Consider the following 26,334-nt stretch of genomic DNA (forward strand, 5'->3'; position numbering starts at 1 on the left):
ACTCCTTTCTTTCTTTCTTTCTTTCTTTTTCTTTCTTTTTTTCTTTCTCTTTCTCTCTTTTTCTTTTCTTTCTCTTTCTTTTTTCTTTCTTCTTTCTTTCTCTCTTCCTCCCTCCCTCCCTCCCTCCCTCCCTCCCTCCCTCCCTCCCTTCCTTCCTTCCTCCCTCCCTCCTTCCCTTCATTCCTTCCTTCCTCCCTCTCTCCTTCCCTCCCTCCCTCCCTCTTTCTTTCTTTTTCTTTCTTTTCTTTCTCTTTCTCTCTCTCCCTTCCTTCCTCCCTCCCTCCCTCCCTCCCTCCCTCTTTCTTTCTTTCTCTTTTTCTCTTTCTTTCCCTTTTCTTTCTTTCTCTTTTTCTTTCTTTTTTCTTTTTTCTTTCTTTCTCTCTCTCTCCCTTCCTTCCTCCCTCCCTCCCTCCTTCTTTCTTTCTTTCTTTCTTTCTTTCTTTCTTTCTTTCTTTCTCTTTTTCTCTTTCTTTCCCTTTTCTTTCTCTCTTTTTCTTTTTTTTCTTTTTTCTTTCTTTCTCTTTTTCTTTCTTTCTCTTTTTTCTTTCTTTCTCTCTCTCTCCCTTCCTTCCTTCCTCCCTCCCTCCCTCTTTCTTTCTTTCTTTTTCTTTCTTTCCCTTTTCTTTCTTTCTCTTTTTCTTTCTTTCTCTTTTTTCTTTCTTTCTTTCTCTCTCTCCCTTCCTCCCTCCCTCCCTCCCTCCCTCCCTCTTTCTTTCTTTCTTTCTTTCTTTCTCTTTTTCTCTCTTTCCCTTTTTTTCTCTCTTTCTTTTTCTTTTTTCTTTCTTTCCTTCTTCCTTTTTTCCCTTTCTTTTTCCTTCCATCCCTTTCTCCCTCCTCCCCTCCCTCCTTCCCTTTCTTTAAATGAGAGGAGCCCTGGTTTCCTTCCTTCCTTCCTTCCTTTCTCTCTCTCTCTCTCTTTTTCTTTCTTTATTTCTCTTTCTTTCCTTTCTTTTCCTACCTTCTTCCTTCCTTCCCTCCCTCCCTCTTTCCCTCCCTCCTTCCCTTTCTTTAAATGAGAGGAGGAGAAATAGAGAGATAGACTCCTGTATGGACCTTGACAAGGATCCCAGCAACTCCTGTCTAGGGCCAATGCTTGGACCAATCAAGCTATTTTTAGTGCCTGAGGGCAAGTGCTTGAACCCATCGAGCCAGTGGCTGCAGGAGATGGAAGACAGAGAGGGGGAGGGGTGGAGAAGCAGATGGTCGCTTCTCCTGTGTGCCCTGAGCAGGGATTGAACCTGAAACTTCCACACGCCGGGCCGGCATTCTATCCATCAAGCAAACGAGCCAGGACCCTGAGAATCACTTTTAAGTGGCTTTTCAAGTGGCTCCCTCTCCCCCGAGGTAACGCCATTTGCGAGTCAGATGGTCCACGTGGCGAGGTGAGTGATGCTATGAAGACCCATCAGCTCCTCGCGGTGCCCTGCCCAGGTCCCCAATGTCCCATGACGTCCTCTCACCTTGCGGAAGGAAACGTGTGTGCATTTCGAGCTGGTCACTTCCCTGGGTGCTCCGAGCAGGGAAGCAGTTTTTATCTTGAACGCGTCTGCCATCCAGGCTTCTAGAAAGTCGAGTGTGGAACACAAAGCAGTTGAAGCCATCGTCATGGTTGACTTAACACCCTCAGCTCCGAGTGTCCCAAGAACGAGCACCGGTCGGGGCAGGGGGCATCAGCTTTAGCATCTGTCCCTTCTGCCCGGGGGCTGCAGCAACCTTTCCAGAGACTCAGGTGCCCCCCCGCCCCGGTCTGCATCTTGTAGACGCACAAACAGGCTTATAAGCCCTTCCTGTCTGTTGGGAGGAAAATGCATGTTCCTTCCACCATTTTTTTTTTGTATTTTTCTGAAGTTGGAAACGGGCAGGCAGACAGACTCCCGCATGTGCCTGACTGGGATCCACCCAGCATGCCCAGCAGGAGGCGATGCTCTGCTCATCTGGAGCGTCGCTCTGTTGCAATCAGGGCCATTCTAGTGCCTGGGGCAGAGGCCAAGGAGCCATCTCCAACGCCCGGGCCATCTTTGCTCCAATGGAGCCTCGGCTGTGGGAGGGGAAGAGAGAGACAGAGAGGAAGGAGAGGGGGGGAGGGGTGGAGAAGCAGATGGGTGTTTCTCCTGTGTGCCCTGGCCGGGAATCGAACCCGGGACTCCTGCACGTCAGGCCGACGCTCCACCACTGAGCCAACCAGCCAGGGTCCCCCCTTTCTTTTAAGGCCTCAAGTCTTTTAAGGCCAGCCCTTGTCTTTGGTCATGTTTTTTTGTATCAAAACTGGGAAATAGATGAACTCTTCATTCCCTGTCTGACTTGGGGTGTCCATGACACTGCAGCTTTGAGGAACACCAGTCACGATGGACTTTTTTTTTTTCATTCATTCATTCATTCATTGGTTTAAGAGACGCATCCAGGCCTGACCTGTGGTGGCGCAGTGGATAAAGCGTCGACCTGGAACGCTCATGTCGCCGGTTCAAACCCTGCACTTGTCCAGTCAAGGCACATATGGGAGTTGATGCTTCCTGCTCCTCCCCCCCTTCTCTCTGTCTCTCTCTCTGTCTCTCTTTCTCTCACTCTTTCTCCTCTCTAAAATGAATAAATACATAAATAAAAATTTAAGAAGAAATGCGTCCACTAAGAATGGGTGCGGAGGCCACTAGGAATGGGTGCGGAGACCAGGGGAATGGATTATCAACCCAAACGGGAGGTGACTGAGGACCCTATACAAGGACAGCCACTTCCCTTCCTTGTCCTTCTCTTGAGGAAACGAGGCACCCAGGGAAACAATGACACACACACCCCTGCCCTCTCTCTGTGTGTTCCTGGTTGTCGCTCTTCCTGGGTGGTGCTGGGGGGGGTCAGCAGCGGGAGGGTGGAGGTTGTTATTATACTTGATTTTATGCACACGCGGCTGGAGTTTACATGGGGCCGATTTTCTGTTCTGCTGCCCCTGAAACATTCTGTAGCGTTCTCCGTCACAAGTAAAAACCAGCGTTCACTGAAAAATAAAAATGAGGGACAGACAGGCAACGCGTCTTAATGTGAGGTTTGTGAGAACAGCGAGCTACTTGGGAAGCCCTGCTTCAGAAGGGAGCCCAGATAGCGTCCCGATGAGGAGACCAAGGTGATACGGACAGGGGACGGTGACATCCACAGCAGGGAGGCGTTGCTGTGGGTGCAGGTGACGTGACACAGTGACGCTGATTCTGAGCAATGTGTTTAATCTTCGGTCTTGTAGCCGTCTGTCTGGTGGTCATGTACCTGCTGTCTGGTCACCTTTGCAAACAGCGCTTTGGGGACAGCAGGTTGCTTTATGCCCCGTGCAAAGGTCATTGGCCCTGTTTTAGCATCTAAAGGTTTGCGGCATCCAGTGTGCAGGAGACTTCTCTTATTGGGGTATTAACTTTGCACTGCCCCCTCAACATTGTGTGTTTCTATTCTATTCTATAATATCCTATCCTATCCTATCCTATCCAATTCTTGACCACTCCTATTCTATTCTATTCTATTCTATTCTATTCTATTCTATTCTATTCTATTCTATTAACTTTGACCACTCTACTCTATCCTATCCTATCCTATCCTATCCTATCCTATCTTATTCTTGACCACTCCTATTCTATTCTATTCTATTAACTTTGACCACTCTATCCTATCCTATCCTATCCTATCCTATCCTATCCTATCCTATCCTATCCTATCCTATCCTATTCTTGACCACTCCTATTCTATTCTATTCTATTCTATTCTATTCTATTCTATTCTATTAACTTTGACCACTCTATTCTATCCTATCCTATCCTATCCTATCCTATCCTATTCTTGCCCACTCCTATTCTATTCTATTCTATTCTATTCTATTATCTTTGACCACTCCTATTCTATTCTATTTTATTCTATTCTATTCTACCCTATTAACTTTGACCACTCTATTCTATTCTATTCTATTCTATTCTATTCTATTCTATTCTATTCTATTCTATTCTATTCTATTCTATTCTACTCTACTCTACTCTACTCTACTCTATTCTATTCTATTCTATTCTATTCTATTCTATTCTATTCTATATCTTTGACCACTCTATTCTATTCTATTCTATTTTGAGGGGGATCCAATTGCTTTATGCTCAGGGTCCCCTCCGGGAGTGTGCATATGTTTCCATGAGTCCACAGTTCCCAAGAGGGTGTAGTCTCCTGTGCACACCGTCCCACCAGTCCGCTTTGGGGACAGCAGGTTGCTTTATGCCCCGTGCAAAGGTCATTGGCCCTGTTTTAGTGTCTAGAGGTTTGCGGCATCCAGTGTGCAGGAGACTTCTCTTATTGGGTATCAACTTTGCACTGCCCCCTCAACATTGTGTGTTTCTATTCTATTCTATAATATAATATTCTATTCTATTCTATTCTATTCTATTCTATCCTATCCTATCCTATCCTATTCTGTTCTAACTTTGACCACTCTATCCTATCCTATCCTATCCTATCCTATCCTATCCTATCCTATTCTTGACCACTCCTATTCTATTCTATTCTATTCTATTCTATTCTATTCTATTCTATCCTATCCTATCCTATCCTATCCTATCCGTGACCACTCCTATTCTATTCTATTCTATTCTATTCTATTCTATTCTAACTTTGACCACTCTATCCTATCCTATCCTATTCTATTCTTGACCACTCCTATTCTATTCTATTCTATTCTATTGTATCTTATTATCTTTGACCACTCCTATTCTATTCTATTCTATTCTATTTTCTATTCTATTCCATCCTATTAACTTTGACCACTCTATTCTATTCTCTTCTATCCTATTAACTTTGACCACTCTATTCTATTCTATTATCTTTGACCACTCCTATTCTATTCTATTCTATTCTATTCTATTCTATTTTGAGGGGGATCCAATTGCTTTATGCTCAGGGTCCCCTCCGTGAGTGTGCATATGTTTCCATGAGTGTGCATGTTTGTACCATATTTCCCCACATATATAAGAAGTTCCCACATTTAAAGACGCACCTTACTTTGGGGGGGGGGTGCCTGAAATTTGAAAGAAAAAAATGCGTGACGTAAAGTGATCGAACTCCAGTTTGATTCATCATGACATTCATACGAACTCCTCGTCACGGCCAAAACTCCCCTCCACGAGCTTGTCCTCTTCTGTCTGATGACCAGTCACTGTCTTCACAGATTGTCTTGTCATTGGAAACGCCACCGCTGCTATATGAGACGTACCCCATTTTTAGACCCCAATAGTTCCATAGAATGTGTTTCTTTTACATTGGGAGATACAGTAACAAGGTTGATACTTTAGAGCAGGGGTCCCCAAACTACGGCCCGCGGGCCGCATGCGGCCCCCCCGAGGCTATTTATCCGGCCCCCTGCTTCACTTCCAGAAGGGGCACCTCTTTCATTGGTGGTCAGTGAGAGGAGCATAGTTCCCATTGAAATACTGGTCAGTTTGTTGATGTAAATTTACTTGTTCTTTATTTTAAATATGGTATTTGTTCCCGTTTTGTTTTTTGTTTTTTTACTTTAAAATAAGATATGTGCAGTGTGCATAGGAATTTGTTCATAGTTTTTTTTATAGTTCGGCCCTCCAACGGTCTGAGGGACAGTGAACTGGCCCTCTGTGTAAAAAGTTTGGGGACACCTGCTTTACAGCCATTTTTTGTTGTTGTTGTTGTATTTTTCTGAAGCTGGAAACGGGGAGAGACAGTCAGACTCCCGCATGCGCCCGACCGGGATCCACCCGGCACGCCCACCAGGGGGCGATGCTCTGCCCCTCCGGGGCGTCGATCTGTTGCGACCAGAGCCACTCCAGCGCCTGGGGCAGAGGCCAAGGAACCATCCCCAGCGCCCGGGCCATCTTTGCTCCAATGGAGCCTCAGCTACGGGAGGGGAAGAGAGAGACAGAGAGGAAGGAGGGGGGGAGGGGTGGAGAAGCAGATGGGCGCTTCTCCTGTGTGCCCTGGCCGGGAATCGAACCCAGGACTTCTGCACCCCAGGCCGATGCTCTACCACTGAGCCAACCAGCCAGGGCCTTTTACAGCCATTTTTTACATACACACACACACACACACACACACACACACACACACTCCGGGACCCTCCACTGTGAGTACCGTCCGCTGCCACAGTTCCCAAGAGGGCTCAGCCTCCGCGTTGTCCACTCGGGGGGCTTTGGACAAGCCTGTGACGACAGGTGTCCGTCACTGTGGTGTGACCCAGAGTAAGGTCGCCGTCCTGCACATTCCCGTTGCTCTCTGTCTCCCTGCACCCCTCCCACCCCCCAAACCCCAGGCCGTGGTGGGTCTTTCTACTGTGTGTATAGACTCTGCCTATTCCGGAATGTCACGGAATCGGAATCACACAGTGTGTTGGCTTCTCAGATTAGCCTTTTTCTCTTTAATTATGTGAACTTCAGGCTCCTCTGCGGAGCGAGCCTGCGCTTAGTAGCTCTTTTGTTGGGAAACTTGGCTCCATTTTCTTCTCGTTCCTACGCGACGCAGTGACTTGGCCCACGGAGGAAATCACGTAGCCGGGAGCCTGGCTTCCCGCTGACTACCGCCAGCACCTAGCAAGCGTGAACGCTTCAACATCTTCTGGTGATTGTGCCTGTCCACTAGGGTGGGCCTTCCGGCCCAGAAATCTGGTGGAATGTTACCCTGAAGGTATCCGCTTTAGACAAGCTGAGTGTTTACGTCTGTAGAACGCTGAGCAAAGCCGCCCGCCCGCCGTGGCGTAAGTGGGTCGCGTCTGATCAGTCGAAGGTCGTCCCGAGTGAAAAAGACGGAGATCCCTGGAGGAAGAGGAGGTGGCACCTACAGACGACCTTGAGACTTGGGCTGAAAAGTCAGCCCTTCCCCGGGGTCTCCTGCTTGTGGGTCTGCGGATTTTAGGTTTGCTGATCAATACGATGGAGCGAGCCCGTTTCTTACAATAAATTTCTCCCTCCTTATTTTTTAAAAAAATTATTTATTCATTTTTAGAGAGGAGAGGGAGAGACAGAGAGAGAGAAGGGGGAGAGGAGCTGGAAGCATCAACTCCCATATGTGCCTTGACCAGGCAAGCCCAGGGTTTTGAACCGGCGACCTCAGCATTTCCAGGTCGAAGCTTTATCCACTGCGCCACCACAGGCCAGGCAAATTTCTCCCTCTTTAATACAGTGTGTCCGTAAAGTCACAGTGCACTTCTGACCGGTCACAGGAAAGCAACAAAAGATGACAGAAATGTGAAATCTGCACCAAATAAAAGGAGAACCCTCCCAGTTTCTGTAGGATGATGTGGCAGCATGTGCGCATGCACAGATGATGACGTAACACCGTGTATACAGCGGAGCAGCCCACGGCCGTGCCAGTCGAGATGTGGACGGTACAGAGGAAAGTTCAGTGTGTTCTGTGGCTCGCTCAATTCGAATCCGGGACCAAAGTGCAACGTGAATATGAGCGCGTTTATAACGAAGCACCACCACGTAGGAATAACATGACTTGGTGGGATAAGCAGTTGAAGGAAACGGGCAGTTTGGTGGAGAAACCCCGTTCTGGTAGGTTATCCATCAGTCAGTGACGAGTCTGTAGAGGCTACACGGGATAGCTACCTAAGGAGCCCTAAAAAATCTGTGCGTGAGCCCACATGGAACTGCACTGAATAGGTATGAAACTGGGAGAGTTTTCCTTTTATTTGGTGTAGATTTCACATTTCTGTCGTCTTTTGTTGCTTTCCTGTGACCGGTCAAAAATGCACCTTGACTATGGACACACTGTGTATACATCCTGGGGGGGTATAGCTGTAACTCCGTACCTGTCTGTATGGGCTCAATGCAGCAGAGAGAACCAGCTATGTCCCCAGCCCTTCCTCCGTATTTGATGAGCTACATCAGGGCGTGGACACATCAACTATTCAAACAGAAGCCAAAAAGCAAACAGACTAAAAAAAAACCCTAAAACCACAGATGTTTTCAAAACTCTTGGAGCAAAACCCACAAGGCAAAGACATCTTTGTTTTTCCTCTTCATTTCTTTCTCTTTTCTTTTTAAAGAAGGCTGTGTGGTGTGACTTCCACGTGTGATTGTTTATTTCTTGTTGAGTTGTTTTATTTTTATTTTTTTTTTAAAAAAAAGGCTTTTCCTGGGAGGTCACTGGAGATGCACACGGGCTTTGAAGACACGTCTGTCTTCTTCCAACAGGAACGCCTTGTAAGGCTGTGCGTTCAGATGCCGGACAGGGAGGCTTGCTTGTCCAGTTCCCAGTGACAATGAGCCTGTGCCGGTCCTGTGATTATTTCTAGGCGACGCCGCCGCCCCCCGTCACTGTGCGAGTTCCTGTCATGGCGAGGACGCAGACCACTCTGTCCCCGCTGTTGGTCTCATCTCTCTCTCCCTCTCCCCCCCCCCCACACACATCACCCTGGCAACGGCTAATCCCAACTCCGCTTTATCCATCTTGTGCCGTTTCAACAATGCCCTCTCCACGGAGCCCTACACAATGGGCCCCTTTTCAAATCGGTCCGGCGTGACTTCCCCAAGGGACAATGTCGGGGTGGCTTTCCCTTAAATGACCCCCCCCCCGCCCCTGTAGGATGTCTTCATGGACGAGGACAGTCAGACTGAGACTGGAGAGCTTTCTGTTACCAACGAGGATGCAGTGACATTTTCTCTTTAGTTCATGTTTTTTTTTTGTATTTTCCCTCCCGCCCCCCCCCACCACCACCCCCGTGACCTCGGTCAGCCTGCTCTTTCTGTCTGAAAAGAGTCTGTCTCTCTGTTGCCTCTTAACTTTCTTTGATCCTATTAGAACGTACGCTCTTGGTGGGAAATTCACTAAGTATGTGAGCGTCCAATTTTTTTTTTCCCCCCTGGGGAAGACCATCGCCCCCCTCACCCCCGCTATTGAACCTGATGGATGAAACGACTAAGTTCCTTTGCATTGACGGGTTCTTCAATTACAAGTGAGTTGCAACATGGTTCTGTGTATCTAAATTGTTTCTGACAGCTGTGTGAATTCCTCCTTCACTTCCTTTGTCTATTATTATTGGGGGATGGGGGGTGGGAGTTGTTAGATGTTTTCCAATTATTTGACAAGGTTCTCTTTATATACAAACAATGTATCCTTTCTTTTATCCTGACATTCTGTTATGTTGGTATTATTTCAGTCCATTTTGGCGCTAGAGAACCAAATTTTTTTATTTCTTTTTTTTTTTTTTTTTTTGTGCTGAGTAGTGCAGAATTTGTTGTTGTTTATTTGCTGGGTTTTGTTTTAAAAGAGTTTTTTTTTTTAAAAAAAAATGCTTTTCTTTGGAGGTCATTTTAGATGCACACGGTTTCTCATTTTCCTTAGAAATGTCTTTGCCATGAGCTCATCCGTGAATAAGAAAACAGAACAAAACAAAACAAAAAAAACACAGCAAAAACAAACAAACAAAAAACCCTTAAAACAAAAAACAACCATCCACATTTTCTTCTACTTTTAAGATGGACTTCTTATGGATGTTAACCTTTGGGCCACGACTTATTGTGGTGGGGTTGTAGGTGAGCGAAGTCTACACAGAGCTGTCATTTTATCATTTCCCCAAATGCCGGGTCAGCAGCGAGGCCCAAGGTCAACCCCGCAAGTTAGATTCTTAAGTAAGAACAAGCTTGACCAGGCGGTGGCACAGTGGATAGAGTGTCGGACTGTTATGCGGAGGACCCAGGTTCGAGACCCCAAGGTCGCCGGCTTGAGCGCGGGCTCATCTGGTTTGAGCAAAGCTCATCAGCTTGGTCCGAAGGTCACTGGCTCGAGCCAGGGGTCACTCGGTCTGCTGTAGCCCCCCAGTCAAGGCACATATGAGAAAGCAGTCAATGAACAACTAAGGTGTCACAACGCAAAACTGATGATTGATGCTTCTCATCTCTCTCCGTTCCTGTCTGTCTGTCCCTATCTGTCCCTCTCTCTGACTCTCTCTCTGTCTCTGTAATAAATAAATAAAAAAGGAAGAACCGTAGCTGCAAGGGAGTCCTCGCACAGAGCCCTGCACACATTGTGGCCCCGGCTGTGTGTCTATTCCCATAGGGGGCGCCGTTTGCCTTTTTCACTTCATCGAGAGGCGTGGTTCTCCGGCGAGAAATCGGGGGGCACGTAAATAGCTTTGCATTACCCGTGGGTCCCGTGAGGCCGCGTGATTGAGCTGGTGTGGCTTGGGGGACGGAACACCTGATCTGAAGGGTCTCCCGGTGACGTCCGCCCCCGACCTCGGTTTTCAGAGAGTTGATGATTAGATAAGATAGAATTTAGATACACAGAACGATGTTGACACTCACTTGTCATTGAAGAACCCATCAATGCAAAGGATGCGCTCTGAAGATCGTTGCTTTTCAGGGCTCACAAGGGACACCCTAGGCTCAGAGAACAGAGGGTCAAAGTCCAGACGCTTAGAGAGACCCCCACACACATATTCTCTTTGCAGCCAGGATTTTCGGGGAGCATGGATGGGGTCCGTGATAGACTGTGGAAAAGCTCATGGGGATGTACCCACCCAGCTAGGAAACTCCCTCCAGCCGGGCTGGTGTATCCTTGCACGCGTGTGTGTGCATGTGTGTGTGTGTATGTGTAATTGTTAGGGTGTGAATCGTGCCCCCCAGAACAAGCTATGATGCCCTGTGAGCCTTCGATTAAAGGCTGTGACCACTCAGGAAACTGTCACAGCCATACCCCCCACAGCGGGGAGCTAATTTTTTTTTTTTTTTGTATTTCTCTGAAGCTGAAAATGGGGAGAGACAGTCAGACAGACTCCCGCATGCGCCTGACCGGGATCCACCCGGCACGCCCACCAGGGGTGACGCTCTGCCCATCGGGGGGGCGATGCTCTGCCCATCGGGGGCATCGCTCTGCCGTGACCAGAGCCACTCTAGCGCCTGGGGCACAGGCCAAGGAGCCATCCCCAGCGCCCGGGCCATCTTTGCTCCAATGGAGCCTCACTGCAGGAGGGGAAGAGAGAGACAGAGAGGAAGGAGAGGGGGAGGGGTGGAGAAGCAGATGGGCGCTTCTCCTGTGTGCCCTGGCCGGGAATCGAACCTGGGACTTGTGCACGCCAGGCCGACGCTCTGGGGAGCTATTCAAGCGGAACCTCATCTGTGAAAGCAATGCCACCATCCATCCCATCGTCACCTGGCTTTTCCCCTGGGGTGGGGGTGGGGGGAGGGAAGCAGGGGTGACACCCTGGCAGACGTGTCCTCCGGTCCCGACCCCAACTTGGATTTTTCTTCTTTCCCTCCTGCAGCCCTCCCCCGACAGCCAGACTGCGTCGCTGTGGTGACGGGGGGCACCGAGGGCATTGGCTACGCCACCTGCAGACACCTGGCGCGGCTGGGCGTGCACGTGATCATAGGTGATGCTCCTGATCCCTCCCCCCCACACCCGGGCTGTGAGGGTCATGGGCGCGGGCGGCTCGGTGGGAAGGAACAGTGATTTTTTCCTGAGACGGAACGGGTGCGGAAGATGCCGGCACTGACTCAGGTCAAAGACAGAAGGGGACAGGAGACAGGTGGGGGGGGCCCTTCTGGACACGCACAGGGCTCTGGTTTCACTGCTGGCCTATGTTGTGTGCGATTTGCTAGGACCACGCACAACAGGAAATCGGAAACCCTTTGCCGGAGCTGATACACCAACCAGTGCCGTAGACAGAAAACCTTAAATAGCAGATGATTATGTTTCCCGGTTTTGGGGGCTGGAGTCTGAGCCCCCGGTGCGGGCAGGGCTGGGTACCCCTGAGGCCTCTCTCCTGGGCATGCAGACGGCCGTCTCCTCCCCGGGTCCTCACATGGCCGTCCCTCTGTGTGTGTCTGTGTCTCCTCCCCGGGTCCTCACACGGCCGTCCCTCTGTGTGTGTCTGTGTCTCCTCCCCGGGTCCTCACACGACCATCCCTCTGTGTGTGTATCTGTGTCTCCTCCCCGGGTCCTCACACGGCCGTCCCTCTGTGTGTGTCTGTGTCTCCTCCCCGGGTCCTCACACGGCCGTCCCTCTGTGTGTGTCTGTGTCTCCTCCCCGGGTCCTCACACGGCCGTCCCTCTGTGTGTGTCTGTGTCTCCTCCCCGGGTCCTCACACGACCATCCCTCTGTGTGTGTATCTGTGTCTCCTCCCCGGGTCCTCACACGGCCGTCCCTCTGTGTGTGTCTGTGTCTCCTCCCCGGGTCCTCACACGGCCGTCCCTCTGTGTGTGTCTGTGTCTCCTCCCCGGGTCCTCACACGGCCGTCCCTCTGTGTGTGTCTGTGTCTCCTCCCCGGGTCCTCACACGGCCGTCCCTCTGTGTGTGTATCTGTGTCTCCTCCCCGGGTCCTCACACGGCCGTCCCTTTGTGTGTGTCTGTGTCTCCTCCCCGGGTCCTCACACGGCCGTCCCTCTGTGTGTGTCTGTGTCTCCTCCCCGGGTCCTCACACGGCCGTCCCTCTGTGTGTGTCTGTGTCTCCTCCCCTCCCTGGGTCCTCACACGGCCGTCCCTCTGTGTGTGTATCTGTGTCTCTTCCCTGGGTCCTCACACGGCCGTCCCTCTGTGTGTGTCTGTGTCTCCTCCCCGGGGTCCTCACACGGCCGTCCCTCTGTGTGTGTCTGTGTCTCCTCCCCTCCCTGGGTCCTCACACGGCCGTCCCTCTGTGTGTGTATCTGTGTCTCCTCCCCGGGTCCTCACACGGCCGTCCCTCTGTGTGTGTATCTGTGTCTCCTCCCCGGGTCCTCACACGGCCGTCCCTCTGTGTGTGTCTGTGTCTCCTCCCCGGGTCCTCACACGGCCGTCCCTCTGTGTGTGTCTGTGTCCTCACCTCCTCTTCTTCTAAGGACCCCAGTCCTGTGGGGTCAGGGCACCCTCCCTCGTGACCTCAATTTACCTTTCTCATGAGGAGGTCCGGCTGGGTCAGGTCAGGAGGACATCTGGTGGGGCCAGCAGCCCGTACCGCATACACCATGCAGTACACACCAGACAGCAGGCACGTGGCTCCCAGGTGAGTGGGGGCCACAGCCCTCCCTGTCTAACCTCTTGTAGGGGCCGTTACTTGAGTGACAGGATGAGCCCGGTCAGCACCATGTGACCCTTGATCTCTTGACTTAAACCGAGAGAAACACCACGCCCCCTGTCCTCCACGCCTCCTTTCCCACTGAGCCCCTAACACCAGCATCTCCCCTGTCCTGTGAGGTCACAGGGTCGACCCTCCCACCCTCTGCAGCCAGGAGTACCCTTCCAGCTCCTCCGTGCCACTCAGAGGAGGTAACTTTAGTTCTTCATGGGGCATAGCGGTTTGACTAAAGGTCGCTTATTGAAACATTGTTCTTCATGGGGCATAAGGGTTTGACTAAAGGTCGCTTATTGAAACATTGTTATTAGACACAGGGCGGTTTTTATACGGAGGGAGTCCCGGGTGAGAGACGGCAATGTTTAATTTTAAATTTCTTCATCCCGAGTCTATTACTTATTTAAAGAATAATCAATTACTTGCTAAAGAATTGGAATGACAACCTGGGACCAATTCGGGCACGTTGATGTTGCTATGAATACATCAATTATTCAATTTCCCATCTGTCCCCCAAACCTTATTTATTTATTATTATTTTTGCAAGAGAGAAACAGTGAGAGGGACAGATAGGGACAGACAGACAGGAAGGGAAAGAGATGAGAAGCATCAATTCTTTGTTGTGGCTCCTTAGTTGTTCATTGATTGCTTTCTCATATGTGCCTTGACCGTGGGGCTACAGCAGACCAAGTGACCCCTTGCTCAAGCTGGTGACCTCGGGGTCTCGAACCTGGGTCCTCTGCATCCCAGACCGACGCTCTATCCACTGCACCACTGCCTGGTCAGGCCATACATTTTCTTTTTACTGGGTACATTCTACTCTGTGATGTGTGTCTTTTTTTTGTTTTTTGTCTTTTCTTCTTCTTTTTCTAACTCTTGTAAACACTCTTTTGGTTCGGAAAGGGCATCCCGTAGATTAATTGTGGGCGCCCGTCAAGGACCCGGAATAGATCACACCAGGGAAAAGGCCGGGGAAGGGCGTAGCTTGTTGGTTGGGAGGCGGAAATGGAATAAGGTATATGGGAACAGCCCAGAAAATGGTGTTAAAAAGGGAGGAAAAGCCTGACCAGGCGGTGGTGCAGTGGACAGAGCATCAGACTCGAATGTCACGCTTTGCAGCATCCGATCCGCTTACGTTTAAGGAAATGTTTGGTACATACGTAGTTATGTACCATGTTATTATTGAGATATATATATATTTATATATAATTTTTATTGATTTTTTAATGATATATATAATTTTTTATTGACAAATATATATTGATATTTTATTGATATTTTTATTGATATATATAATTTTATTGATGCTTCCTGCTCCTCCCCCTTCTCTGTCTCTCTCTCTCTCTCTCTCTCACTCCTCTCTCTAAAAAAAATCAATAAATAAAATATTTTACCGGCCCTGGCCGGTTGGCTCAGTGGTACAGCGTTGGCCTGGCGTAAAGAAGTCCCGGGTTCGATTCCCGGCCAGGGCACACAGGAGAAGCGCTGCGATTGGCCCATCATGAAAGCTGGACCGCCCACTAGTGGGCGGTAGGGACCAGGTTGACCAGCCCTGCAAAAGTGGGCGGTTCTTATAAAAAGTTTGACGACCCCTGCTACCGTCCTTCTAGACCAGGGTTCTCAGAGCCACACCCGTGAGTGGGTTTCTACGGGGGTCGCCGGTCACAGAATGAGAAGAAACTGACCCCTTCGCGCCGGCGACCCAGGCTTCCACGCACCTGTGTCCTGTGTCTGACCTGGGTGACGGCCCCCTCCTTCCTCCCAGCGGGGAGGGTGTTCCCGGCCCGGCAGCTGGTTCTGAAATAGCAACATCTGGAGCTATTTAAAAACCACCCGGAAGGTTCCCAAAAGAGCCCGTGCCACCTGCCCTGCTCAGAAGATGCTGACCGAGCAGGGGAGTTTATACCACTTACGGGCAATGAAAAAAATAAAACAAGAAGAGCCAACTCCTGGCATTTGCAATACTGTGATTGGACCAGACGGAGTTCAGTTACCCTAATGACATATAGTCAGACCCAAAAATGCATACTTTTTTTTTAATCATCCTGTCAAATTTCCTCTTAAATTTTTTTTGGTATTTTATATATTTTTTTTCCATTTTTTCCTTTTTATATTTTTCTGAAGCTGGAAACAGGGAGGCAGTCAGACAGACTCCCGCATGCGCCCAACCGGGATCCACCCGGCACGCCCACCAGGAGGCGATGCTCTGCCCACCAGGGGGCGATGCTCTGCCCCTCCGGGGCGTCGCTCTGTTGCAACCAGAGCCACTCTAGCGCCTGAGGCAGAGGCCACGGGGCCATCTTCAGCGCCCAGGCCATCTTTGCTCCAATGGAGCCTTGGCTGCAGGAGGGGAAGAGAGAGACAGAGAGGAAGGAGAGGGGGAGGGGTGGAGAAGCAGATGGGCGCTTCTCCTGTGTGCCCTGGCCGGGAATCGAACCCGGGACTCCTGCACACCAGGCCGACTCTCTACCGCTGAGACAACCGGCCAGGGCCCGGGGTCCCCACGTTCTTAAAGCTACGGGTCACCTCCCCTCGTTGGAATCAACAAAAACTGCAACGTCAGAGAAGTGCCCACACTTTGCCCGTCTGGGCCAAAAGAACACAGGTCCGAAGTGGGTAGATCGGCTTGAGCCGGACAGCAGACGAGTTAGAAACATAAACAGCCCTTCTTGGGTCGTGGCCGCCTACAATCTTGTCGGTCATTGTGTTTATTGTTTTCTTTTTTTTCTTTCTAGCTGGAAACGACGAGGCCAAAGCCAGAGACGTGGTGAGGAGGATACAAGAAGAGACTCTGAATGACAAAGGTACGGTCCAAGGCCCTGTGGCCACCGTATTTTCGTGATTCCGCGAGCAGAGGTCATCACGGCACTACAGACCCCGTGACACGGCACAGGCTGGTGCACGTGGCCTTGGGGGTTGGTCTGCTTCTTGCACGAGAGTCCGCGGAGGGATGTTTGCAGGACATTTTGCAAAACCTGCATGAATTTCTCTTAAGAAAATGTTGGCTTCAGGAGTCACCCGCCAGGACTCGGTTATGTTAGGCATGTAATCAGGGAGATAGCAAAGGTTCGCCGGGGGCTGCGTGTGGCCGTTTAGAAAGTCCAAGCGCGTTGAACGGAGACGGCATGAACAGCCCTGACTTGCGGCAGGAAGGAATGTTCTAGAACAACGGTTCTCAACCTTTCTAATGCCGTGACCCTGCAATACAGTTCCTCATGTGGCGGTGACCCCAAACCAAAAAATAATTTTGGTGGCTACTTCATAACTATAATCTTGCTACACTTATGATTCGGAATGTAAATACCTGATATGCATGATGTATTTTCCGATGGCTTTAGACGACCCCACCCACAGGTTGAGAACCGCTGCTCTAGAAGGCCCTGTGTAAGTCTCCTGTCTCTGTGGAGAGCCTGCGTCCCGTGCAGAATGGTTAGACACGTCCGTGGCAGCTTTTCCGTTCCGGGGGGGAGGGGGCCCCACTGGGGCCCGCGGAAGAAAGCGACCGGTCAGTCATGGTCACCTTTGGGAGCGTGGACGTCCTGCTTGTCACAGCTGCTGTGACATTTCGGCCGCTCGCCTGCCCCCGTCTGTTGCTTTCTGTGAAGTCATGTGAACTCGGTCCTTGAATTGGTTCGTGGGGGGCTGTCTGTGCCAGTGGATACTCTGCCCAGTGGGCACAGCGCTAAGCTGCCCACCCTCAGCCCGTCTCCACCCTTCAGGCATTAGACCCCTTTCTTGACCGCTGTCCCCCTCCCCCCCCCCCCGCCCCCGCCCCAGCGTCTGTGTGGAAACTTGTCCTTGCGTCTTTGGCGATGGCGGAGGTGGGGTGGCCGGCTCTGTCTGGAACCCTCTGCTTCTCAGAGCAGGACGGGCAGAGGACCTGGTGGTGGTGACCGGGTCCCAGGCTTAGCCTGGCCCGGGAGTGGACAGAGCTGGGGACAGAGTGTCTCAGGGGTGCTGAGTGGGGACACCCATGGCTGGTGGCCTCCACGTGTAGAGTGAGGGAGATGGTCCGAAGGGTGGGTGGGGGGAGATGTGGGCTCAGTCCGTGTGGCCGTCCGTGGTCACTCCCACGGGGGGCTGGGAACAGCCACTGTGCAGATGGGTCCTCCGCTGTGTGCACACCATCCCACCAATCCGCTTTGTAACATAGTTTCCTGCGCACACCTTCCCACCAGTCCGCTCTGTAACTAGTCTCCCGCGCGCACCGTCCCACCACTCCGCTCTGTGACGCAGTCTCCCACGCACACCGTCCCACCAATCCGCTTTGTAACATAGTTTCCTGCGCACACCGTCCCACCAGCCCGCTCTGTAACGCAGTCTCCCGTGCACACCTTCCCACCAGTCCGCTCTGTGACGCAGTCTCCCGCGCACACCGTCCCACCAGTCAGCTTTGTAACCTAGTCTCCTGCGCACACCGTCCCACCACTCCGCTTTGTAACATAGTTTCCTGCGCACACCATCCCACCAATCCGCTCTGTAACATAGTTTCCTGCACACACCGTCCCACCACTCCGCTTTGTAACATAGTTTCCTGCGCACACCGTCCCACCAATCCGCTCTGTAACATAGTTTCCTGCACACACCGTCCCACCAATCCGCTCTGTAACATAGTTTCCTGCGCACACCGTCCCACCAATCCGCTTTGTAACGTAGTCTCCCGTTCGCGGGCCATCCCACCAATCCGCTTTGTAACATAGTCTCCTGCGCACACCGTCCCACCAATCCACTCTGTAACGTAGTCTCCTGTGCACACCGTCCCACCAATCCGCTTTGTAACGTAGTTTCCTGCGCACACGTCCCACCAATCCGCTTTGTAACGTAGTTTCCTGCGCACACCGTCCCACCAATCCGCTTTGTAACGTAGTCTCCTGTTCGCGGGCCATCCCACCAATCCGCTTTGTAACATAGTCTCCTGCGCACACCGTCCCACCAATCCGCTTTGTGACGTAGTCTCCCATTCGCGGACCATCCCACCAGTCCGCTTTGTAACAGTTTCCTGTGCGCACACCATCCAAAAATCTACTTTGTAACATAGTTTCCTGCGCACACCATCCTGCCAATCCGCTTTGTGATGTCGTCTCCTGCGCACACAGTCCCACCAATCCGCTTTGTAATATAGTTTCCTGCACACACCGTCCCACCAATCCGCTTTGTAACATAGTCTCCTGCGCACACCATCCCACCAATCCGCTTTGTAACATAGTTTCCTGCACACACCATCCCACCAATCCGCTTTGTAACATAGTTTCCTGCGCACACCGTCCCACCAATCCGCTCTGTAACATAGTTTCCTGCGCACACCGTCCCACCAATCCGCTTTGTAACGTAGTCTCCCGTTCGCGGGCCATCCCACCAATCCGCTTTGTAACATAGTCTCCTGCACACACCATCCCACCAATCTGCTTTGTAACATAGTCTCCTGCGCACACCGTCCCACCAATCCGCTTTGTAACGTAGTTTCCTGCGCACACCATCCCACCAAGCCGCTTTGTAACGTAGTTTCCTGCGCACACCGTCCCACCAATCCGCTCTGTAACGTAGTCTCCTGTGCACACCGTCCCACCAATCCGCTTTGTAACATAGTCTCCTGCGCACACCGTCCCACCAATCCGCTCTGTAACGTAGTCTCCTGTGCACACCGTCCCACCAATCCGCTTTGTAACGTAGTTTCCTGCGCACACCATCCCACCAAGCCGCTTTGTAACGTAGTTTCCTGCGCACACCGTCCCACCAATCCGCTTTGTGACGTAGTCTCCCATTCGCGGACCATCCCACCAGTCCGCTTTGTAACAGTTTCCTGTGCGCACACCGTCCCACCAGTCCACTTTGTAACGTAGTTTCCTGCGCACACCATCCAAAAATCTACTTTGTAACATAGTTTCCTGCGCACACCATCCTGCCAATCCGCTTTGTGACGTCGTCTCCTGCGCACACCGTCCCACCAATCCGCTTTGTAATATAGTTTCCTGCGCACACCGTCCCACCAATCCGCTTTGTAACATAGTTTCCTGCGCACACCATCCCACCAATCCGCTTTGTAACATAGTTTCCTGCGCACACCATCCTACCAATTCGCTTTGTAACATAGTCTCCCGCGCACACCGTCCCACCAATCCGCTTTGTAACGTAGTCTCCTGCGCACACCGTCCCACCAATCCGCTCTGTAACAGTTTCCTGCGCACACCGTCCCACCAATCCGCTCTGTAACATAGTTTCCTGCGCACACCGTCCCACCAGTCCGCTCTGTAACTAGTCTCCCGCGCACACCTTCCCACCAAGCCGCTTTGTAACGTAGTCTCCTTCGCACACCGTCCCACCAGTCTGCTCTGTGACGCAGTCTCCTGCGCACACCGTCCCACCAATCCGCTTTGTAACAGTTTCCTGTGCACACCGTCCCACCAATCCGCTTTGTGACGTAGTCTCCCATTCGCGGACCATCCCACCAATCCGCTTTGTGACGTAGTCTCCCGTTCACGGACCATCCCACCAATCCGCTTTGTAACATAGTTTCCTGCGCACACCGTCCCACCAGTCCGCTCTGTAACGCAGTCTCCCGCGCACACCGTCCACCAATCCGCTTTGTAACGTAGTCTCCTGCGCACACCGTCCCACCAGTCCTCTCTGTAACGCAGTCTCCCGCGCACACCGTCCCACCAATCCGCTTTGTGACGTAGTCTCCCATTCGCGGACCATCCCACCAATCCGCTTTGTGACGTAGTCTCCCGTTCACGGACCATCCCACCAATCCGCTTTGTAACATAGTTTCCTGTGCGCACACCGTCCCACCAGTCCGCTCTGTAACTAGTCTCCCGCGCACACCGTCCACCAATCCGCTTTGTAACGTAGTCTCCTGCGCACACCGTCCCACCAGTCCGCTCTGTGATGCAGTCTTCTGCGCACACCGTCCCACCAATCCGCTTTGTAACAGTTTCCTGCGCACACCGCCCCACCAATCCGCTTTGTAACGTCGTCTCCCGTTCGCGGACGCCACGCTGAAGGAGCGTTGCGTTTGTGTCCGACCTCTGGAAATTCGGTTCATAGGGGCTCCACGGGAGCATGTCCATTCTCGGGGGGGGCGGGGCGGGCGTCACGTGAAAGACACAGGGTCTGGACAGGCCGGGGCAGAATGGGGTCCCCTAAGGGCACCGTCTCATTGAGGCGTCCACGTCCGAGCTCGCGCCTCCGGAGCCGAGGTCCAGCCAGCCACGGGGAACCCCGTCCGTGAGGGCACAGAACCCACAGCAGCAGCTGGGACGGACCTGTGTCCCTGTCCCTCGATGGACTGGCCCTCCGTTCCTCCCGGGACCTCTGTGTCTAAGCTCGCTGGACCCTGTGTCCGTGCTGACCACCCGCCCGCCCACAGGGCCACAGAGATGTTCCTCGCCGTGTCACCTGCTGGAGTCTCTGAGAGGGACCCTTGTCCATCCACACTGTCCCCCCCCCCCCCCCCGGTCACCCAGCTGGGTCAGGGTCACAGGGAGACTGGGCAATCCTAGCTCGGTGGATTCTGTTTATTATTGCTGTGAGCAGATGTCCTGACAACGCTTAGCGTCGATGACCCTGAAGGACGCCACCATTCCTAAACGGCCAGTCTGGTGGCCTCCCCGTCTGCCTGTCTGGTCACTTCGTCTTTGATGCTGAGGTTTCGGTGGACGACTCTATCCCGTCTCCTCTTCGGTGTTCTCCGCCTCGGAACCCGCGGGGGCAGCTGACGCTGTGTTTCGGGGTGAGGGTGGGAGGGTCTGACCTCCCTATGAGGCGTCAGGCTCTCAGGATGACACATTCAGGGTCATCGCCAGGAATCTCCACGTCCTAACCCCTGGACGTTCTCCGGGGAGCAGCTGCTTACCCGGTCCTCACTCACGTGTCCGCGGTAACCGGTGCGGAATGACCCGCTGACGAAACCTCTCGAATTTGGGGCGAAGCCTTTCACCAACTCTTACCAAACACTCGGAAGATTTAAATTTAAATGAAACACACACACACACACACACAAACAATGAAGAAAAGACAAAGCCAACTTCACGCTCTCAGGAGGGCACGGGCAGTGATTCACTTTACGCTAAAAGCCCTCAGACTATTTTTAAACACGAAAGAGTACTATTTCCTTAAAAATATATATATAGTAAAGAAACGGATAGATTCTGTTCAACCTGGTTTACCCTAAATCCCAGCTGCTGTTCCGCTGGAAAGGTGCTGTGTGTCCTCTATTTGATTCTATTTTATTTTTTTCATTTAAAATTTTACTGGGCGCCTGACCAGGCGGTGGCGCAAGTGGATAGAGCGTCGGACTGGGATGCGGAGGACCCAGGTTCGAGACCCCCGAGGTCGCCAACTTGAGTGCGGGCTCATCTGGTTTGAGCAAAAAGCTCACCAGCTTGGACCCAAGGTCGCTGGCTTGAGCAAGGGGTCACTCGGTCTGCTGTAGCCCCCCGGTCAAGGCACATATGAGAAAGCAATCAATGAGCAACTAAGGTGTCGCAACAAAAAACTGATGATTGATGCTTCTCATCTCTCTCCCTTCCTGTGTGTCTGTCCCTGTCTATCCGTCTCTCTGACTCTCTCTCTCTGTCCCTGTAAAAAATATTAAAAGAAATAAAAAATAAATAAAATAAAATTTTACTTGGCCACTGCAGTTGGCTCAGAATATTAGATTAGCGTCAGCCACGCGGCGTAGCGGTTAGACATTCCTATCAGCTATGAGGTGTCTCCACCCCTCCCCCCAATATATCTCTACCCACCTGGCAACCCCCCCACCCCCAGTGATGACAATATTATTGATTCGTTCTCGGTCTGTCATTTATTTTATTTCAAAATTGCTTGTCTGTACTCATTTCCTCTCTCTATTTCCAGTTACCGCTGACATTTAGAATTTTGTCAGAGTCTGGCGCAAACGCCGTCAGCGGACGGGATGTGTCTATAAGTGACAGAGCGGTCCCCTCCCTCAGGGGGACAAGCCAGGAACTTACCGAGAGGCAGGCAGACAGGTGACTTCCCGCGGGTCACCTGCAGGGTTAGAAGGTCACCATGTCCTTTCCCCCACGGCCGGCCACGCTCTCTTAAAACTTAATCAGCCGTGAGGTCCCTCAAGGCCTCCCTTTGTGCAGGGTGAGGGGAGGCCATTTCCCAGGGCTGTAACGATCTGTCCGCTGACCTTCAGAGGCGCTCGCAAGGTGAGCTCCGTGAGACAGGTGATCGCCTCTTCTGCTGAGCCTCCCCCTCTGAACGCGCCCACGGGATGGATTTTTTTTTAACACCGCACGAGGGACGTATTTCATTCTGCCTGCTACACCCTCCTGCCCACCCCGCCGAATACTTCATGGAATAATTTCACCCCTCATGACACCATTAGTGCTTTTGTTTTTTGTTTTTTTTACATGTAGGCTCAATTTTTTTTTATTATTATTTGTGGGGGTGCAGTCATCTCAGGGGAAATTCATTGTGATCGGTTCCTTTGAACACATGCTGAGGAAAAGGAAAAATATATATATGTATATATGTGGACCACGTAGACCAGGGGCCCCCAAACTGCGGCCCCCTGAGGCCACTTATCCGGCCCCCCGCCGCACTTCCGGAAGGGGCACCTCTTTCATTGGTGGTCAGCGAGAGGAGCATAGTTCCCATTGAAACACTGGTCAGTTTGTTGATTTAAATTTACTTGTTCTTTATTTTAAATATTGTATTTGTTCCCGTTTTGTTTTTTTACTTTAAAATAAGATCTGTGCAGTGTGCATAGGAATTTGTTCATAGTTTTTTTTAATAGTCCGGCCCTCCAACGGTCTGAGGGACAGTGAACTGGCCCCCTGTGTAAAAAGTTTGGGGACCCCTGAGTCGTAGACACAGACCACCATGTGGTGATGGACAGAGAGGAAGGGAGAAGAGGGTGTTAGAAAAAAGCAAATAGGACAGATGCGGGGACAGAAAGAGACATTGCTTTGGGTGATGGGCCCATGGTGGGGTGATATTTTGTTGAGTTGTACGCTGCCGTGAACCAACATCACCCCGATCGATTCAATTAAAAAATACGAGCCTGACCAGGCGGTGGCGCAGTGCGTAGAGCGTCAGACCGGGATGCCAAGGACCCAGGTTCGAGACCCTGAGGTCACCAGCTTGAGCGCGGGCTCATCTGGTTTGAGCAAAAGCTCATCAGCTTGAGCCCTTGCTGGCTTGAGCAAGGGGTCACTTGGTCTGCTGAAGGCCCACAGTCAAGGCAAATATGAGAAAGCAATCAATGAACAACTAAGATGTCACAATGCGCAACAAAAAATTAATGATTGATGCTTCTCATTTCTCCATTCCTGTCTGTCCCTGTCTATCCCTCTCTCTGACTCTGTAAAAAAAAACAACAAAAAACGAGAGCTGGATTTATACTCAATAACCAGGGACCCTCCCCACATCCCACTCTCTAAGGACTATAATATATCACCTCTTGGAATGATTAAAATACTCATCACCGTTCTCCACCCCCGGTGAGGAGGGGAGGGGAGGAGGTGGACGTCCGTGGATCCGTGGATGAGGACTAGAGACATAGAGTAGGAACATTATTTAAAAAAATAAAATAAAATTTGGAGCATTGGGTGCTGAGATTGCAAACACGTCGTCAAGAAGCACAGGTGGAGACGTTCTCTGAAGGACCCTGTCCGGGCGTGCAGAAGGGACACCACACGTCTCCGAGATGTGTGTCAGGAATCGGATGTTCTGACCTGGCGGTCACCTCACACGTCCAGCACAGGGAATGGACTGAGTCATGTTGTCATCAGTGTACGTGGTGACAGGTGTGGTACTGGACCTACCGGGGAGGGGGGGAAACCGCTTTGTAAAGGACGTGACTTGTCTGGCCACGTTGGTCTCCACCGGACACTGACACAGAATGATGTCCGATGTCAACTGTCATGTCAAATTGTCTCCTGAAAATGTTAACCAGAAGGGGCTCTGACGTCAAACAAGGGCTTGGCCGGCGCGTGGCCAGCCCTGCACGCTTCCGCCTACAGGGCTGTGCCTGCCCGGTAGCCAGCTTTATCCCCACGCCTGTCACCCGTCCTCGTCACGTGGGGACTAGGGATACGGAGAACCCCTTGCAATAGCGACTGAGAAACCTGTTAGGGACACAGCGTCTGGCCGACACTGAACTCTTCCCGTCGAGAGAGGCTCCCTAAGGAAGCTTCATGCCCTGGAAGGTGTATATTTATATTATAAATGTTAAGAGTTTGGGGCCCTGGCCAGGTGGCTCAGTGGATAGAGCGTCGATGTGGCATGCGGAGGTCCTGGATTTGATCCCCGGTCAGGGCACAGAGGAGAAGCGACCATTTGCTTCTCCACCCATCTCCCTCCCCATTTTCTCCCTCTCTCTCTCTCTTCTCCTCCCACAGCCCGTGTCTCTGTTGGTTCGAGCATCACCCTCAGGTGCTAAAAATAGCTCGGTTGATTCTAGCATCGGCCCCAGGCAGGGGTGGTGGTGGCGGGGTGGATACCTGTCGGGTTGCATGCAGGAGTCTGTCTCGCTACCTCCCCTCTTCTCACTTATAAAATCAGTGAATCAATAAAGAAAATAATTCGGTTTAGGGTTCGGGTTGAGAGTCAGGGTCAAGTCACGGTTAGAGTCAGGGTTTAGAGCTTGGAGGGCACGGTGCTTCCCCCATCGGAGCGCCTGTCCCCTGAGCCGAGGCCTCCCCTGCCAGCCTCTCCATTCCTTTCCCCCGCCCCGTTCCGGGTGAGTGGCCATCGGCATCTCCTCTCTGCCTGGTGCACTCGGCAGAGCAGATACGCATCTCCATGCACCCCCACGTGGGCTGTGTGTCGGCCGCACGGGTCCATTACTTACCGGGAAGGTTGTTGAGCGGTCTCGGCCACGCACGCCGTACGCCCCGTTGAGCAGATAAGAAGTAATGAGTGTCGTGCGGAGAGGAGGGAGCACAGGTTTGCCAGCCAGGCGCGATCGTCATGGCTCAGCTGCTTTCTGGGGTCTGCCCGCAGAGCACAACTCAGGCAGTGGGACGGAGGGGAGCCCCTGGGAGGCCACCCCGAGCCCAGCGTGCAGGGGGGGACCTGCCCCTGCCCCCAGCGCAGAGATGCTCCATGTGGCCGATGCCCCATCCGGACGTGCTATGTTCTCAGCTTCCCCCAGCTGCGTGCCAGGGGTTCTCTGCCTCTCCCACGATCGCGCACACGCCTCCGTTGTGACGATGTTGTGACATTGTGACGTTGCTCACACCACGAGCACGTGCCGTGAACGAAGCTGGCATTTCTGACGTGCGGGCCAGGGCGGGGTGGGGACAGTCGGAACACTCTGCCTCTGTTTCTCACCCTCGACGGCCTGAAACACCACTTGAGGGGGGCCACGGACCCGGTGAGGTGCCCACGGACGAACGCTGTTTTTTACCAGTTTTTCCCCCGCAAACTCGGGATCGATTCCACCCGGGGTGAAGATTGAGGTCGCACCTGCCCTGCCCAGGAGAGAGGCTGGGAGGAAGGAAGGAAGGAAGGAAGGTCCTCACTGCGTGCTGGCTTGCTCAGGGCGAGGGGGACACCTTTTTACCAGTTTCTCCCCCGCAAACTTGGGGTCGATTCCACCCGGGGTGAAGATTGAGGTCGCACCTGCTGTGCCCGGGAGAGAGGCTGGGAGGAAGGAAGGAAGGAAGGAAGGTCCTCACTGCGTGCTGGCTTGCTCAGGGCAGGGGGGGGGACACACCTTTTGCACAGGGGTGATTGCGTCCTTGGACTGTGACCAGGAATTGACAGGTATCCGTACCATTTTCTTAGGGAGCAATGATGTCAGGGCTGGGTTCTCGGGGGAGATGTTGCACGCATCGGAGCAGACCCTAAGCATCACGGACATGTGCTGTCCGGAGTCTATATTTGGGTACCCCTTCCCCCAAATATAGATCATCTGCGGATTTACGGACGGATAAGACCTGCTCCGACCCCACGATGGCTAATGACTCAGCCATGAGAAGGAGGGACGTCCCGATAGAATGCTCCCCCTGTGCTTGACTCTTCCCAGCACGGCGCTTAGAAAATAAAACCCTGTTGACAGAGACGGTCTCATTCCACGTGGGTGAGGTCCGTCCCTGCCCAGAGGACTCAGATTCCGGGGCACAGAAAGGAGATGGTGGGTGTCAGAGTGGCAGAGGGAGGTGGGACGGGGTGTCCAAGGGGACACGGAGCTCCAGGTGGCACTGACAGGAAAATGTGTCAGGGACGGGGGTGCGTTTTACCCCATGCTGAACAGCAAGGAGGTGCACTCTGGTGTTGCCCCCCAAAAAAGGGGACCCCCACGAGCCTTGGCGAGAAGACCGGTCCGCCC

General features: G+C 52.1%; 1 protein-coding gene and 1 non-coding gene across 2 annotated transcripts in view; one reads left to right on the top strand and one right to left on the bottom strand.

The window, feature by feature from the left end:
* The window catches only part of DHRSX (dehydrogenase/reductase X-linked), a gene marked incomplete at its 3' end in the record, with an annotated part of 97,881 nt that overhangs the window by 12,298 nt on the left and 59,249 nt on the right, over positions 1–26,334 (top strand). Inside the window, exons 2-3 of the mRNA XM_066250582.1 lie at positions 11,246–11,353; positions 15,764–15,832. Of these exons, the coding sequence (XP_066106679.1) occupies positions 11,246–11,353; positions 15,764–15,832 (177 nt within the window). The remainder of the gene's footprint in view (positions 1–11,245; positions 11,354–15,763; positions 15,833–26,334) is intronic.
* On the bottom strand, positions 5,954–6,029 carry TRNAP-GGG (transfer RNA proline (anticodon GGG)). The gene has a single exon. It is a non-coding gene; the product is annotated as a tRNA-Pro (tRNA).

Source organism: Saccopteryx bilineata, chromosome X, assembly GCF_036850765.1.
Source record: "Saccopteryx bilineata isolate mSacBil1 chromosome X, mSacBil1_pri_phased_curated, whole genome shotgun sequence".
In the NCBI taxonomy this organism is placed as follows: domain Eukaryota; kingdom Metazoa; phylum Chordata; class Mammalia; order Chiroptera; family Emballonuridae; genus Saccopteryx; species Saccopteryx bilineata.